The sequence below is a fragment of the Crassostrea angulata genome, chromosome 3 (assembly GCF_025612915.1).
Source record: "Crassostrea angulata isolate pt1a10 chromosome 3, ASM2561291v2, whole genome shotgun sequence".
Classification (NCBI taxonomy): Eukaryota; Metazoa; Mollusca; class Bivalvia; order Ostreida; family Ostreidae; genus Magallana; species Magallana angulata.
The window spans coordinates 4,275,192-4,293,700 of NC_069113.1; the positions used below are offsets into that span (position 1 = coordinate 4,275,192).

Sequence of the window (18,509 nt, forward strand, 5' to 3'; positions counted from 1 at the left end):
AAAACAAAACAGCCATGTGTCATGATAAAAGACTTCCACATAAAGTAGGAGCAACCTTTGTAATTCAAGGTGTCTTGGAAGTTCCTTTTTGCAGTCATTGCTACAGATGTAAACAAAAAGGTCTGAACCTTAACAAAATCTGTTCTACCTCGTACTGATTCATGATAAGAGTCTGCACAGAATAAGAATTCTTGGAAGGGGTCAGGCAATGCCAACTCTTGTTCATTGATAACTTTCTTTCCTTGATTGCATAGTATTTTGGTTCTCATTATCAGATTTAACAGTCTTTGTGATCATGTAGCAGCTATACAATAAGAAAATGGGAAGACAGAACAACAACAATGCAAATTTACGTGATGTAGTCAAAGTCAAGATCCAGTAATATACATCATGTAGTTAGATCTTTGTATCTGATGAGCCATTTGGCTTAAAGAATAAATAAACTAAGCTAAACTAAGTTACACTCCCAATGGCCGTTTCATTACTTTGATTGAGGTACATGCTCACAATCATCAATACATAAACATGACAAAGTATAAAACAAATACTAGCCTATACATTGAATTTCAGGAAATTTTAGCAACATTACCCTCATCAAATACATATAAATCAGTTAACAGTGCTGCATTGATTTTCAAACTATAGATGTTACATAAATCAAATGACAAGTCAAAAACAAAATAACGAATTTTTCTTATTTTTTCAATTGCCAGGGAAACACTGCTTTGTAAATCAATTCTTGTTTATTTACTAGTAGACACCAGATTATAAGATAAATACAGTGAATCATGCTAACCATGTCATTAAAATGGAAGTCATTGATGTTATTAATAAAGATCACTTTTTTGCAATTACATGCATCAATACCAGATTTTCACGTTTTTCACCAAGAAAACAAAAAGCATCTGCCATGCCAGTGAAATGACTTAACAGAACAATGGAAACTTAATCACAGAATGTGACAAATACCCTCCTTAATGAGGTAAAAATTAACATTATTTATCAAATGAGAAGCATCCACATCTAAAGGTCTGGGTTTTGGGGTGAATATCCACATTACAAAGGTTCATTAATTCATGTTACAAACACCCATTGCACAGGCAAGCTCTAGTTTGTCCCTCTGGACAGTTAGAATGATGATTTTTTATTAGAACTGTGTCATTGAAAAATTACTTCTGACAAAAAAAGATGTTGCTGAGGAGAAACTATTACATTTAAACATCAAAAACTGGAAATGGAATTCACACAATATAATGAGCATACCGCACCAAATCGGATCAATCTTGAGTTAACCATTGGAATCTAATCAAACAGCGGGCTGAGAGTACAGCTTGTCACACTTAATGGTGATTACAATCAAGTCATCATTGTCAAGTCATCATTGCATGTATGTTCTGAATTATGAATTATTACACAACTCAATGGACTCAGACACAAGAGGATCATTTACAGATTTGAACCACCCCAAAGTCCCGAACCAAATTAGACATCTGAAATAATCAGAAGATGTGTTTAAGGCAAAAGCCCTCTCCCATAAAGCCTGATTAATGGCATCGTCAATCAGTAAATGCAGGTTGCAGGCCATTTTACCTTGCAGAAACGAGGAGACCTGGGAAATGCAGCAATGAAATACCAACGCTGACATCCAATTGACTGCTTGCCAAAACAATATGCCATTCTTGATAAGTTCCCATACACCTCTAATCAATACTATTAAGTGTATCACGAACTATACACAGGTCTTAAAAGAATGCAAAAGCTCATAAAAACAGTGAAACTTTATCCCTTTTCACCAGATAGCAGAATCTTTGCTGATACATTGAAGAAGTCAAGGGTGACTCATTAAAATATGGCACATATCTTGTCGTTTATCCAGGCATAAAATCCATGACATTTACATGAAGGACTTACAGGTGAGGTGATATTTATCCCCCTTTTATTTCTGGCCCTTTTGCCCTCAATGTCAGCAGGCGAATTTAAAGGGGCATGGTCACCATTTTGGTCAAGTTCTATTTTTCTGTTTTTATTATTAACAATACCTTAGGAATGCATTTTTAATGATCAAATAAAATTTGAGAGTCGGTCATGGAGTAATAAGCAAAATACAGGGCTCACATTTCTTTGCCATGTAAACAAGGCTCGTGCCCTGTTTGTGTGTACATAGGTTCAATATAGCAGGGTTGTCTCTAAGACCCGGGAGGCGGGGAATTTCCCCGCCTAAAGTGACGTAATTACCCGGCTATTATTGCATTTCAAACACAATCTAGCTATAAGCTAGACCTCCAGATCCCCTTCTACTTTTTTATTTCTCCCTTCTACTTCAATTTTTAGAGATAACCCTGATATAGTAGTAAAAATCTTTTTCAAGCTGATTTGTCTATGTTCCTATTCATTTAATGCAAAAATAAACAGTTCCTCACACTTAGCTCATTCATTTTAGGTCTAAAACTGGAATTTTCCTTCAACATTCAAAATGTAAACAAAAGCTTTGTTTACCTGCAGGTACATAGCAAAGAATTGTAAGCTCTGTAATTCACTTATAACTCAACGAATTGACACTCAAACTTTGGTTGCTTATCAAATATGCCTTACTGAAGCATTGTAAACATTGAAATCGGAAAAATAATTTTTGACCAAAATCGTGACCATGCCCCTTTAAGACTGGGCGAATTCCAATGCCTAAAGATGTGACAAAACTGTTTGCCAAGTATAGAGGGGGGAAATTACAGGGTCCAAAATAACCCTGTTTACAGTATTTACAGAAACAAAAGAGTAAATGTAATTTTTCATTTTCTTAGACAACCAAGGCAATTTGGGTAGAAATATGACAAATGAGGCATCCTAGGGAAGAAAAGGAAGAAAAAGGACAACATCAAATAAGTAAGGGTCTGCACCATTCTCAAGAATGATCAATTTGACTACAAATCAGTGAAAATAAGCATTTCTGCTAAAAAATTACATCTCAAGTAAAAGAAATAAAGGGGAAAACTTATTAATTTTTACAGATTTGAGTGAGGAATGGCTACTGAGAGTTACAGAGCCCTAATACTATGCTCATGCATTATCATTATCTGCATTATCTAACACAGAGATCTGCTGATCCAGAGAAATGGCCACATTGTCAGCACCCAGCACCCAGTCATCATCATCATGCCTACTTAGCACAACAACAATGCATATTTACTGTGATCTAGTCAAAGCCAAGATCCAGTAATATACATCATGCGGTTAGTCTCCTACAGGCTACATGGAGTGCCTGATTCACCCTCATCTGTATCTCCATCCAAAACAGCAGATAGATTATCCATCACTGTGACTGGAGTCTGACCATCACAGATCTTAGTCATGCAGTTATACAAGCTGCACAGAACCATTTTATTTAACTCTTGTTTTCCTTTACTTGGTTATCTATGTACCACATCTCTGGAATTAAACTAAAAACATTTAAAATAGTCATCAAGGTAAATTTCACATAACCTTTTTCTTCATATTGGAAAGAAAGTACCCATTTTGAAATATTCATCAGCCAATGATGTTGCAAGCTTTCTTTAGAGAGTAAGATAAGATATCAACAGAAGGTGTTACCATACACATGAGCATATCCATCACAAATGTCAATGATAATTTTTTATATGTGCATTACAAAATCTACATTTTCCCTTCCACTAAACAGCCGAAAATATTAACTTATATTTACATTTTTCAGTGTCTTTGCCCGTGATAACACTATGAATTGATTTGTAATGTACAGTCAAATAAATTCAAATGACATTTTGGCGCAAGCAGGGTTTGCGAAATTAAATGAAATGAAAATTACACAGATATGCCAATATTCTAATATCTTATCATATAATTGTGAAAAATTAATACAAATATAGGTAATAAGAAATTATTCTTTGAGTATTATGACGTGATAATTTTAGGTGTGGCTTTTGGTTTGGTTTCAACATATAAGAATACTAAGTGTATTTAAAACTGTGTTTAGAGGTTTAAGCATTTTCTCTGTTCTTTAAACCTGCACTTTCTGCTCTTAATAAAAAAATGATTATAAAATCTAATTTTAAATATAGAAATAAATGCATTACTTTGGAATTATCTACCACAGTTTGGGCCAATTTTAGGGGTTGTCAATGTTTTAAAGGTCAGTAGGAATGTAATGCTGTATGTATAATGAATGAAGACTGTCTCATGATTCATTGGAGATTGAAATTCCCAGGAGGATACCCACAAAATCCACACAAAAAATGGAGCCACCATAAATTCTAATGATTCCACAGACCTGGTGGTGGTATACTGAATCCTAGCTAGAAGAGTGCATGTTAATAACGTTAATAACGTTAATTCTTTTTTACAGTGATGGTAAGGACAGTAAAATCATATGGATGGTATAAAATCTCTAAAAATCCTGAAATCACCAGACACATTCTGGGGAGGGCTTAACACCAGCATCAGATAAAAGTAACCCCTGAAACCTGATGACTTCTAGTGACATTTTTATGTGTATATAGCTCCTGTTATGGTATCAGTTTGTAATGTGTAGGCTATAAATGGTTTAAAGGCCATAAGGGTTAGAATATACAAGGTCTATTTATGTTAAATATGCTATTTTTATATTATTCAAAAGTTTTCGAACAAAAACCATTACCATATGAAAAACAGTATCAAAAAACCTTTACACCAAATGAAGTCGAGCAAAAACTGAACTGTCTTATACATTTGCACCAAAAGTGTACACACAGTACTTAGATAATTGGTAGATAGGTTTTACAGTAAGGAGTTTACATGTATATACTTTGAAGTGCACCACACCTAGTGACACTGACATCACTTTCAGATTCAGGAAATTCTTAAACATTCTTTGTCGAGTAGGTATATGTACTTAACAAACGACCTTTCTTCAGCTACTGAATGCTGACGATTTGTAGATTTTTTTTTCATAATGACTCCAACAACACAACAGAATGTCAGGAATAACTAGTACAGGAGCTAGGTTATAACCCACGGAGTCACCAGGTCTGTGCTCTGCTCACCTTGAACCTGTACTACAGGAAACTAAGCATGAGATGGAACTGGATCTGAGACATCTACTGTCAAGCACCTGTATGTCACAATGCTGAGACGCCACTCTGATGGTGCAGAGAGAGCCAGCCAAGTCTTTCCTCAGCCAGGCTATGAGCCATTCATACTCACGACCTTATACTAATTGTCTCATTCATCACCTGATGTTGCCAAAATAATTGAAATCTTCTTTTGAGTACAACAAATGGAGTGTTTTGCTATTTAGCCATTAAGATTGTGCGTTCCAATCAGAGTCTTGTCACTGTAGGGTAACCAGTGGATCTATCAATCAGATGTATTGCGTAAATATCTCCTCAAAACGCAAGACTTCCACAGTACAATTTGTGCAGGCCACAAGAAAGGGTTGGCTGATGGGGTAGGGGTGTTTCAACAATAACTAAATCATACTCCATAATCTGTTTATGTCTGTTTATGTGGTAAATCTGTAACATTTTTATTTGCACTAGTCATTAAGACAAGACAATATATCTGTGTTCTGCAGTTTATATGATGTGCATGCAAAAACAGCAAAATCTCGACTGTATCATCTCAAAAATGGTAAATACACAATTAATGCATGTAGCTAAAATTATCCAAAACATAATAGGTACACACACATTATCTACTCAATCCCTGTATATTAATTTGATTACAGCCTCAGGATGGTTAACTTCAATTTCATTAATGAACATTTAAATGCATGAACACATGTCCCATTAATATCAGGTACCAACTAGGGGGGATAATTCAGCTGCCTCTGGATTCAAAAATAAAATTCATAATCTACAGCCTACCATGGAGTAAAAAAATGAAATACAAATTGCAAAGAAACCCATCAGCTAATTACACATACAGTACATATTTCTATTTATTCAGCAAACGATTAACAAAAGTATTAAATTGTAGCAGAAAATATACTTTTATCCCAAACTTATAAATATGTTTCAATATTACCTGGTAATTATACATTTTTTTATGTTTAAATCCAAATGTAATTATAAAAATCTAATTTATTAATTTCAAAATTTTCAATGTGGTGATCATACCTCTGAATTTTTTCTGATGCATAAGTGTTGGCAAGCGAATTTTAAAAATCCGTACATTTCTAAACATATGAGCGGCCCGAGAGGTGCACACAGCCATGTTTATCATACTCCGCTACTATGACACCGTACTGTGTCGCTATAACTTCCTCACTTCATGGTAGCAGGGAAGGGGGAAGTCTGTGCAGCCTTGCCATAATAATAAGGTATTGATCACCAGCGTCTGTATACCAATGGTGTATATCTGACAGAAAAATGCCCTGCCAGCAATACGCCAACAACACACTGGCCAGAAGATAAGCTGTGGATGAGATTTATTGTTGTGGGGAGGAGAGTTTGGTGCACCTGAGAGAGACTGCAGCTTGTGTGACAGGATACTGCCACTCGGTGGCCATCCATGTGTTGTCAGGCCATCGCCTGTTGATTTCTGGCCAGACAAGATTAGTAGCCAAGTCTGGAGGGATGCATGTCTAACACAACAGAAAGGTGAAGTGGAAAGAAGAAATTGTCATTGATTAAATGTCATGTAAAGCCCCGTTATATAGCAACCCAAAATATTGTTCGTCATAAATAACCTATTCACACCAAACATCTAGCAGTATAGAAGTCAGTAAGTCAGGGATATTCTGTATCCCTCTCTCATCCCAAGAGAGGGATATTTTCCAATTTCTTTTGCATTTACATATTTCAGTTACATTTATATTTGTCTACTGATCAACTCATTTTGCTGATCAATTTAACTTAAAAATTCAACAACAAAAAATACTACTAAGAGGAATAGATTTACAAAATCTTTTTTGTGGTTCCATTTCTACCTGTAATATCAAGTGATAGCATGAAGAAAAAAAAACTACAGCAATCCAATCTAATGATCAGTGACAAATATACAACATTGTAATCTTTTATTTGTGCATTGTAGCTGACGGTGACAGTTGATTGCTTTCTAAGGAAAACATCAATAAGACAGAATTCAGGAAAAACAGATCAAGTCTAGATGTTGGGGTCTCAGTTCTGACAAACAGCATCCCTGGTGTCACAATGTCTGTTTAATTGATGCCTGCATCCATAAAACTCCCAGCACTCAATCTGCATTTCTCTAGCTATGCCTTTATATCATTCAAAGCATCTCCATATTGGCTTCAAAGCTATAGATAAATGTAAATTGAGTCGTCTATGCTCAGTCTAATTTCAGTTCATCATTGTGCCAAGGTTGATAACTCTTACCACCTTGTCAGTTTTATGATAGAGACAGACATTAATGTACCTTTCAGGTGTTTGGTGGGACAAAAATCAGATTTCAAGAATAAAACCTATGCAAAATAACTTTTAAAGTTTTGGTTCTCTATGTTTTCATTTTTATACTTTTATTTACCCAGCAGTCAACTTTTGAAGAGTGTAAAACATACCAGGTACACATGAATAAAGCAATTAAATACGCCAAACAAATTATAATACCTAATTACTAAAATGCTGTAACAATAAATTTATTCATCCTTTATTGCTTCCAATTCTCTACAGAGAATTTATCTGTATTCCCAGCTAAAGATTTATTCTTGGAACTGTTTCAAATACATGATATTGGACTATTTTGACTGTATCATACTTTTAATTTCTCACTTTCTGATTATTACTTCATGTCATAGATCACTGCAATGAATCCCCAAAAAGTTCAATGATCATAGTAAAATGTATTATAAAGATAACATACTTGTAATGATTAAAACCTTTCTCACAAACAAGTTGTTCATTAATTTCCTACACCAGCAAGTTCATTTTACACTCTGTTTAAATAGATCTTCAGATAAATTCACAACCGTGTCATAAAAACCCTACAGAGAATTGATAAAACACATTAAAAACTAAACGCAAGCAACGAACAGGAAATTAAAATGTTCAAAGGAATTCAGCATCTTACTTGGTTTGAAAATCAATTTGGTTCTAAACAAAGGGAATATCATTTGAAACTTAAGTTAAATACCAGAATAAGATGGCAGGAATGAAATGCTACTCTGATGAGACAATATACTTCATCATAACAGTCACACCGTCTTCAGAGACATGTTCATGATGTTTATCTATATCAAATATCTAAAGATTTCATTATAGAGTGATGAGGGATAGAAAATTTCATAACATTGGGAAAGCTGTTGCTTTAGCAAGCAACAAAGCAATAGATTGTGGTTGTACGTTTGCAAGTAGATAGCATTGTATGATAAACAATTAGGTACAACCAATATACTCCAGGCTTGAAAACAGTAAAAAATAAAATGATGAGACGTTTTCATACAAAACAGCTGGCCAAAAGTTTGTTGGTGGAAGGAGAAAGGGGTGTCAAAGTTCTGTCAAATGTTTCTTGTGTCTTCATTCAAAAAATATATTGGTATTTACAATAGTTACCACATGTTGAAAAATTCTTTCTTTTAAATTTATTTGAAACGTGGAAATGAATATAAGGTTTGACATAATATGATTTAAAGAACCGTGCAAATTTGAAGATTCTACACCAATAATTCCACAATTAATGATGCTTTATCCCCTCTACAACAAGTTGCGCATGGGGATAAAAGTAAAAATAAATGAATAAGAGGAAAAAAGAACAGGAATCAAGTAGGTAAAACATTATTCAGAAAAATCATTATAATAAAGTGTTCTAACTTTTAATCAAAACGCCCTAAATTTGTTACATCTGTGTTTATTGTATCCAATCATTGCTGTACTTGTCTCCTGTTGCAGGGTGGGCATATTTAAACACCCCCCCCCCCCCCCATTTCTCATATGATATCAAAATATATGTAGATTGATCTAAGATTATTTTCCAAACATCACTGCTTTATTTTTTGTCTTCATTGTTTTCTAATTAAGAGCAACTAAACATTAATATCTTATTAATAATAATTAATACTGAAAATCTTAATTCCTTGACATGCTAAAATATGTATATACACAGTGACTATGATATTCTGGAAAACACAGATTTTGTTTACATCAATTAATAATTTTGTAAGTGTGGTTTTCCCATAAGAAGTTTCAAGAATAAATCTTAAGAAATTCGTTTAATTTAATTAATTTGTCTAGACAATTATATATATCCTTTTTTTTGGGGGGGGGGGGGGGGGGGGGGGGTGTGAGGTGGCATATGTAAACTAATATAAAATTTCTTGCCATCAAAGAAGTGACGAGATTGTGGGTTCTGCATCCATGGATCCATTTGCACACATCAAATTTATCCATTCAGAACTCCAATGTCAATTAAATAATACAGAAGTTCATTTAATGAAACATGACTTATGAAATTTTAAATAGACTATTGTGTCCTCTCTTTCATCTGATACGCACTGTGAACAAAAAGCCCACAACAATGTTTATTAATTAGTAATTTCTGTGAACAAAAACTAGAACATGTCTAGTTGTTCACTAATTTAACTTTCAGTAATTCATTATTTCACAACAACAAAATTATTTAATGACATGTCTTATTATTTCTGGAAAATTTCATCATGTGCTGAAGAGATTATGCAATACATATTAATCTCTGTCATAGAGTTTTCTGAAATTTCTTCACCTGTCCAGTACATTATCAACAGTCATCGCAGTTAAAACAAAAAAATTAAACTCATTAAAATGACAGGAGTGCATGTTTTAATTGGAGAGATGGACAGAAATAATGCCTAGTCATGCTTACTGCGCAGGTCTTCAAAACCAATCATCCTTAAAAACAGGATTTCTTATTTAAAATCACTTGTAATTACAAGGTCAATAGTTCAAAGAATACATCAACTGGAATACAGATTGATGTGAAACCTGCAAGCTATAAAAATAAACCTAGAAAAGGAGGTAAAAGCCTCTCATCCTTGTCCGTCTTTGGTGTTGTACTGAGGAGTTTTGTGTCGGAAGTGAACTGACTGTCGTCACGTACACCGATCAGCAGGGAAGGGCACAATTCACATCACAATACAGCCATCCAGAACACAATGAGGGATGTTAAGTCAAGTACATACGGAACTGCAGTTTTTATTAGTTGTACTTTTCAAGTTAACAAAATGTGTCATTGAATAAAATTCTAATTTTTAATGTTTTAAATGCTTTTTTGGAATAAATACATAGAAAATTAATTCCATAAATTTTCTTGAATGCACAATCATGATGAAACTTTTATGTAAATTACTGCACGAACATTAATTCAAAATGGTAATTCCCCTAAAATTAATATCTAAGTCCACAAATTGACAAATCCTTTTCTAGTTTGAGCATCAAATAATTCCACACTCATTGATATTTGATTAAGATATTTGAATTTTCTATTCAGTAGTAAAGTAATAAAACAATTCAATTACTATAAAGTGAATACATGTATTAATCAGTCATCAGTTTAAGTTCAACAAAGAGTAATTATCTGCATAAGGAATGTATTTCACAAAAATCTTTCCCTTTATCATTACCACTGCAGCACTGAACACAAAAAATGAAGTGTAAGTGACAGCATTCCTTAATATTTCATGATTCTATGATGTCCACAGATACCACAGAATGATAAATATTGGTCATTTTAGTACATATATGACTCTGACCGTTGAAAATTGCTGACAAAACCCCCACTAAATGCATGTCTTTGGCAGGTACATGTACAGACATTTATCTTTCTGATATTTTTTATACATCAATCAATCACATTATACATACCTACATCACTGATAGCAGGGCTCACACTACGGTCAACTGCATGTGTTGAATATGCAGCTCAACTCGATTACAGACACACAAAGACACAAAATAGCTGGTTCTAATAATTTTGTTCGTGACTTTTTTGATTTTAGTACCTTTGACTCCAAAATTTTAAACTACTATACATCATGTTCATCATTCTAGTCAGGTTTTTGGTTTCTTTGTGATAAAGACTCTTTACCAGGTTCATTATACTGTTATACCGTTTATCCGGGGTTTTTTGTGTGTCACAAAATTTGCAAAAATAGGGAAAATATGTTACATTTTTAATTTGCGTCAGTCATTTCTTGCGATTTAAACAGTTTCTTATAGAAAATGATACAGGATATAATTTCTGTATATTGAATTATTTGCGATTGAAAAGAGATCACGAAATAAAACGAAAATTAGATAATCACGAAAAATACCGGATATATGGTATATCTATAATTCGACAGGGGCATAGACAGATAAGTCAAATAAATGTTTCAAAGTAGCATTTCATAGTATTCTAACCACGACCTAGCTATGATAAATGGAATTCCTACTCTCATATAAAGATGAAGCAAACTGATTATCAAATTTAAATACTGTTACATGAACATGAGCATGCCTCTTTCATTACTGACTCTATCATACAGATAGATCAAATGCTACAACATCCGTACACATTTGCTAGAGTCAAAGATATTATGTTGTCATATAAAGCATAAGTGTTTTCGTGATGTTTTTATCATGATAGTAACTTGTTTGTTCTGATTTGGGCCTTTTTACATTTTCAATTCTTCAAATTGTGTGCAATTGGCTAAGCCTTAGATAAAAAGTTTAATAGTAAGAGCACTGGATCCAAAATGAGAAAGAGAAGACGTGTTTCTAATGTACTCCTTAGCATATATAGATCTTCAAATAAGGGCAACATTCAGTAGGGTTTCTGGTGACAAAGCCATTATTTAAAAGTGAAGGAGTGTTTTATACAAGAAGTGGTTATCATATCATATGTAATGTTCTTATTCATTCAAATAATTAAAAAATGAATATCTTAAGTAGTGCATCCTCTACATCCAATTGCTAAATCTCGCACACTTCAAGACAAGTGTTGGAACAGGGGGAATTAAACTTACCCTTTTCTAAGTATTGCTTCATCCGTAAATAATTCAGAATGAGTTCCAGTAATGAGTTCTTGTCCATTTTACTCAAGGCTGAGGGTTCATAGGGAAGCAAGTCTATCAGGTTGGCCATTTCTACCGCCTCTTTATCTCGCCGGCCTTGGGCTGCTATCCTAGACTTCTCTGCTCTGTATCAAGATAAGAATATGATCAAACTACCTGTATATTAAATGTATTATATTTCCATTATTTTGACCATAATATTAAGTGCTATTGATTCATATATTGTGAGATATAGCTAAGTCATTAAGTCTTATTCAATTACAGACTGGACATTAGTTTTATCATTATTTGCAGGCATCCAATAATCATTTAGCTCAGATTTATTAATCCATGTCTATTACTGCAATCAATGATAATGAAATGACAATGAAATATCTAGCATTGATCTGTTTCCATCTACTGTAAAGTTAAATAATTTATACTGCTATTAGACAATACATTCAAGAAGGGGGTGTAATGGAATGGCTGTATTTTTTAAAGCTTCATTATTCTTCATAATAGTTCAGTTCATCTCATCATGCTCATCATGGATTATGAATTCTACTTTAACTTTCTTTAACTGGTACAAATAGAAAGGGCAACAAATTAATCACTTCCTAGTGCAACACATCCAGAGTATGAGTATACACTATGTTTCCTTATGAAAATAATTTCTATCAGAAAACAGTAAACAATATACTAAGTACTGATGGAGAAGACACAGTACCCTCACTGTTATGGACTGATGCATGAGAGTGTGACAATTATAGTAGTATAGTCTGCTATTGTACTTCTTGGTGTACACACCTTGTTAGTCTCCGGCCCTTGACGCCGGTTTCCATCTTCTCTAAGTGCTCCACATTTTCAATCAGTTGATTGTTGTCCTGTACTGACAACATCTTTATTCTGAAAAATTAATATTTCCTATTAAGTTTTTGAGAACATAAATGACCAGCAATCAGTGGAAATTGCAACTTTTTCCAGCTTCACTTCCACAAAAATATCATGTACAGTACATTTACATATAATTGGATATGCAAGTCTTAAATTAATTGCCAACTTGCATCCACAGACAGCTGACATAATGCTGCTATTCATTAAGTAGTAATTCTTACCTATGGAACCAGCTACTGATTTTCAAATAAGTCTTCAACCCTCTTGAATATTTTTCATTTCTCTCTCTCTCTCTCTCTCTCTCTCTCTCTCTCTCTCTCTCTCTCTCTCTCTCTCTCTCTCTCTCTCAAAATTAAGTGGTATTATGTCAAAAGAATTAAGCTATGTTCATCAAGTTCAACAAAATATAATCCACGTGCAGCTGGTGCAACACACAACTTAAAAAAATTAGATAATATCTTACAGAAAAATAAGGTAATTTCTATCTAAAGCCCCTTTTTAGATCATGGATTTCAGAAAAGATCACAGATTTTAGAAAAATATCATTTAGCTATAAATAGATAGATATATAATTCCTTCACACATGTTTACTAAAATGTCAAAAAAGAAAAATCAAGATTTGGTTCTAAAACTTCATTAGAAAACTGTCAATACATGTAGAATTTAAACATTTTATTCTTTCTATATTGTAATAAGCAGCAGCCTAGAAATCACTGTAAATATATTGTAACCATGAAGTCATAATTTCATATCATTATGCGATAAATATAGAGTTACCTTCTAAATTTCATTTTGGTAAACCTGTTCAACTTACAATCATTCACAATATCATGTCTCTCAATAATGCTTAAAGAACCAACTAACAATGATGAACATAGAATAATAATTATCTTATGAAGGGAACCCGTCTCGCTTGAGTGAACACCAATTAACAACAAGGTAGTTATAATGCCAGTCCAGGTGAATTCCGATTAGGTAACCAAATTGTTGCGACAGCAGAATTCTGGGACATGTAATAAATAATACAAACACCAAATCTATTCATATTTCGTCGTTAGAAATTAAATAGGTCATATTTTGACCGACATTGCTCCAAGTACCTAAGATTTGACAGGTGCTCAACACCTATAAAAACACTTACTTTTTGTACACTGACATGTTGATCCTTTATTCACGCGCTTCAGCCAAATTTCGATTTCCAGAAATCCCAAAATAACATTTTAAGGCAATAATCACAAAACAAAAGTATCAAAATATTTTGATAAACTTTTCTCAATCCTCCATTGCTAACATCACAATGACGGCGATTATCCCCAAATCCTTAGTCATGAAAACGTTTGTTTTTGGTACACCTGTACTTTATTGTGTTTTTTATTTCGCGCCATTTTTCTTAAACAAAAAAACCCTCCTGCTTGTTTAATATTATAATGTTTAGTTATATTATACATAATTATTATTACCTATAGTGTATAAACTACAGAGCTAAATAAAAAAATAATTATACTTTCCTGTTTATATATTCATTGTCGAACATGGCAAGTAACACCATTATAAGATTGCTGTTATAATTTGTGTGTAGTATAATTTTTACACTTTACAAAATCTTCTTTTTTCATTCTGACGAATTAATAGATATTGCATTGGCTGATTCACAATCAGAAACTGTGCCATAGAGCAGATTCGCCGTTGTTGATTGTCCTTTAATTTAGCGTGTTTAGTCAGTGCACTTGAGTTTTGTCTCAGCTATATATATATATTTACTTGATCCAGAGCTTGATTTTGCTCTCAGTTCCAAAAATTTCTTCATATCATGATGTCCGTTTTTTTCTTCATTCAAAACAGTATTTGAAATTTATCACAGTTGTAAAAATCACAGGATAAAAATTGAACACTTTGGATAAAGTTATAAATCTCATTAAACAAAGAAAAAATAGAATTTTGATAAAATTGACCCGATAAAATAAAATATATATTATTAATTTTATAAATAATGTCCCCAACATATCAATCAATGGATTAAATAGCTATCAAAGTTTCTCAATCTGTTTAAGCATTGTTTTTAAAAGGTACACGTATATATACATGTATGTTACGAAAAACTAGATAAAATATTTTTAAACTAAATTTAAAAAAATAATTAAAAAAACCCAACAAATACTAGATAGACAGATTAATCAAATAATATTCATGCAATATTAAAAAATTCATTACCATAAGTTTTTACAGTTCAAAGCACATGCATTTTTGTCATAGAAACATGCAGCAGTTTCTTTAATAGTTTAGATTTTTTAAAAGTTAGATTTTGAACTAAAAGCTCTTTCACGAATAAAATAAAATGGAAAAGGTATATTTTTAAGTGCTACACCAGAATTTTTGTTCATATGTCAAAATTTCAATTTCAACAAAAGTTTGGTTTTAATATTATAAACATCAATAAACAATCTCTGCGACTTCTTCTGATTTTAACGACGGTTTATACTTTTGTTTCAACGAAATACTACTGTATATCCACGTCAATGCAGTTAAACATTGTACAAGTTACTATTTTTTTCTTCTATCCAATCGTGGTACAAGTTATTCATAGAAGAAAAATGGCTGCGCCGGTGACAGATTCCGTGCGAGAAAAAGCTTTGGCAGACTATAGAAAGAAGCTTCTAGAACATAAAGAACTAGAGGCTCGATTGAAAGAAAGTATGTTTCAATATCTGAATCGTTTGGTAAATAAAAATCAGTTTAAGTTGAGGTAGAAACAATGAAACCAATATGCTTTGTATGTACTATTTATGCTTTGTCATGTCTCTGTTGCTGTATATTGTGTGTTTTCTAAGCACATTCTTTCATGTGTTTATGCTACAAATATTTCTATAGAAAATGCAGATAAATAAGTGAAAGCATTGGAAATGTTCATCTCCATTTGCAAGTGGTGCACAGCCCGCTTTTGGGGGTTTTACTCCAATTTTGTGGTCAAGCCACGAACACTCTGCAATGATATCTACCCCATGTTATAATCATAAAATAAAGTATCTTACTTTAATCAAGAGTACATCACTAATATGTAAACGGTGTGACAGTTGGACCGAGCGCAGATTCAACACAGTACTAGTGCAGTTTGATTTTTATAGAACAAAATTTATTTGAAACGCACACACTGACAGTATAGGATCTGTCTGGGAGCCTACTCAAATCATTAGCCAAAGTTTAACTCAACGTCGCATGATCAGTCTACATTATGAGTCATGTTTCAGACGTAAGACATACACGTTTTGTCTTCGGAAAGGAGAGTTACGTTATTCTGAACTTTTTTAAAATTTCTTCTTTCATTGTTTATCAACTTATTTCATATAAATGCTGTGATAATAAAATTAAATACTATATTCAGTATCTAAAAGATCAATTCCTTGATTTTATTCATGTTTTTATTTTCCATCTGATAATTTGATAAGACCTACATAGAACTAGTCATATTTCTTGGTTAAAGAACTATATTGAATCTTATCTGGTGTCCCGTTTTATTTCTTTTAATTCAAATTACCTTCTATTGAAACACTGGAACATTTTATTAGAGTTTAGGGGCAATAGACAGCAATAAGTACCAGTCAATCAATGATCGAACTAACTTTTCAATAACAAAATGGCTGCCAATATGGCGCCGCCCAGGGCTGGAAGAATTTTTTTTTGGCTTAGTACCCCTGATTCAACTTTCATTTTTCACTGATTTTCTTATATATACGTGTTACCATTAATCCTCGCTTCGCGAGGCGGGCTTCGCCCACCTCTCGCTGCGCTCGGTATAATGTGGTTAAATTTCATCTCAGAAACTAGTACCAGTGGGTCAAACATCTTTTTGATACCTCTATTTATATAATAGTGTTGTGTTGTACTATGCCTAAATAGTAGTCAGGGTTTGATACATAGTGCACGAGCCGGAGGCGAGTGCTCTATGTATCAAACCCTGACTACTATTTAGGCATAGTAAATGCACAATGCAACACTATTGTTATTATTATGCCGACTGTTGTATATACTGACGTGCTTTGCTATGTTTGAGTGTTGACTAGTCCCTAAAAATAATCACCGGAAAAGCAAGTGTTTGTTGTTGTTTTTTCAAATTAATCAGTTGATTTGATTGTGTATTTAATCAACAAGTTGTTGTACAATAAAAAGTCAATAAAGGTAAACCTTTGTTGACTTTTTATTGTACAACAACTTGTTCTTTTAAAGATATGAGAGATGTTTGACCTTACTGAGAAAACTTGAAATGTAAATTAGCAGATGAAATCTCATTTAATTTTTTTCTTGTACATTCTTTATCAAGCGTCATTTAAAAAAGCGTTTTTGTGATTCTCATGTAGAATTTCTTTAAAAAATGTTCAATCAATTTGTTCAGAAGTTTATCAGAAACTTTACTTTAAAATTACCATTAATATTGTCATAATCATGACATCAAATACGGAAATGCGACAATTTTTTGTAGAATAATCAGAAACATAAAATAAAATAGAACGAAATAGCGAGAACACATATAATTTTTTTTACACAAATAATTTGTAAATTACGTTTTCTTTACACATAGAAACCATCGATAAATTCGTCTAAATTGTTTATAAGCTATTTTTCTAAATAACTCCATCTCGAATATAAAGAGAAATATGCTCATTTTCCTATATATTTCATTAGAAAAGCGTCAAAACAGCACCACAAGCAACACTAAGTTTAGAGCGGTATTGCATACAAATAGCGTAGGCAAATTTGATAAAACAATTTATATAATGAACTGTGTATCCTAAATAACGATTTTAAAAATTTTCAGGGCATGTTTTCTCATGAGATTTTTTATGGGGTAAACCCGCGACCTACCTTAAACCACATAGTGCCTGTAAGTAAAGGATGGGCAGTGACCTTGTAGGTCAAAGCAAAGTCCTCAAAAATACTTTTCATCCTAATGTCCTTTATAAAGTGGGGGCATTTGAGATTGCCACCTTCTCAACAATGTCTTGATTTAATTGTACTTGATCTGTTTCTTTTTCATTAGAAAAGAATAAACTCAAATGAGCAAAATTTGATTTTTGCTGGGATAAGGCTAGATAAAATAGAGATACCACATAGTTTATTGAGAACCAAATTGGAGTAAAACCACCAAATATTAGGCTTATTTTGTCTACCTGGAAATATTGTATACACTTGTAAGAGTATGCTTGTATTTTATGCACTTAAATCAGTGTTTTATCTTTCACCGTAGTGCGAGAAAATGCCAAAGAGCTGAACAAACAGTATGACAAGTCCGAGAATGACCTGAAGGCTCTTCAAAGTGTAGGTCAGATAGTGGGCGAGGTTCTAAAGCAGTTAACAGAGGAGAAGTTCATTGTTAAAGCCACAAATGGGCCGAGGTATGTTGTGGGCTGTAGAAGGCAGTTGGACAAGAGCAAACTGAAGCCGGGGACACGAGTGGCCTTGGACATGACCACACTCACAGTAATGAGGTATTTACCTCGAGAGGTAGATCCACTGGTGTATAACATGTCAGTGGAGGATCCAGGGGAAATCAGTTACAACCAGATTGGTGGACTTGGGGAGCAAATTAGAGAACTTAGAGAGGTGTGTCAAATGGAAATGAATTTAAAGATTGAAAATATAAAGACATCTCTTTGATCAGAATCTATCTGAG

The 18,509-nt window shown here is 33.2% G+C and overlaps 2 protein-coding genes and 1 long non-coding RNA gene across 4 annotated transcripts in view; 2 read left to right on the forward strand and 1 right to left on the reverse strand.

Moving 5' to 3' along the window:
• LOC128175837 (endothelial PAS domain-containing protein 1-like) overlaps window positions 1-14,161 on the reverse strand; it is a 38,259-nt gene extending 24,098 nt beyond the window's left edge. The window contains exons 1-3 of one of the 2 annotated variants that reach the window (XM_052841684.1): window positions 13,986-14,161; window positions 12,758-12,856; window positions 11,924-12,096 (exon numbers count right to left, since the gene is read on the reverse strand). In XM_052841684.1, the coding sequence (XP_052697644.1) occupies window positions 11,924-12,096; window positions 12,758-12,856; window positions 13,986-14,002 (289 nt within the window). In that variant the 5' untranslated portion in view covers window positions 14,003-14,161. Of the gene's footprint in view, window positions 1-6,104; window positions 6,316-11,923; window positions 12,097-12,757; window positions 12,857-13,985 lie in introns of those variants that run through there. The other variant, XM_052841685.1, reaches the window with a different exon arrangement.
• On the forward strand, window positions 12-6,084 carry LOC128175838 (uncharacterized). The gene is made up of 3 exons (XR_008242728.1): window positions 12-1,913; window positions 2,799-2,880; window positions 3,090-6,084. It is a non-coding gene; the product is annotated as an uncharacterized LOC128175838 (long non-coding RNA).
• Window positions 14,162-15,435: 1,274 nt separating the features above from the next.
• LOC128175598 (26S proteasome regulatory subunit 10B-like) lies at window positions 15,436-18,493 on the forward strand. The gene is made up of 2 exons (XM_052841354.1): window positions 15,436-15,535; window positions 18,084-18,493. The coding sequence occupies exons 1-2, from the start codon at window positions 15,436-15,438 to the stop codon at window positions 18,491-18,493; spliced, it is 510 nt and encodes a 169-aa protein (XP_052697314.1).
• The last annotated feature ends 16 nt before the right edge of the window (window positions 18,494-18,509 follow it).

Bases quoted from the DNA above. Each gene is read 5' to 3' on its own strand.
- LOC128175598 (XM_052841354.1), top strand. From the start codon at position 15,436: ATGGCTGCGCCGGTGACAGATTCCGTGCGAGAAAAAGCTTTGGCAGAC. The intron at 15,536-18,083 runs GTATGTTTCAAT...CTTTCACCGTAG, and splicing joins AGAGGCTCGATTGAAAGAAA to TGCGAGAAAATGCCAAAGAG.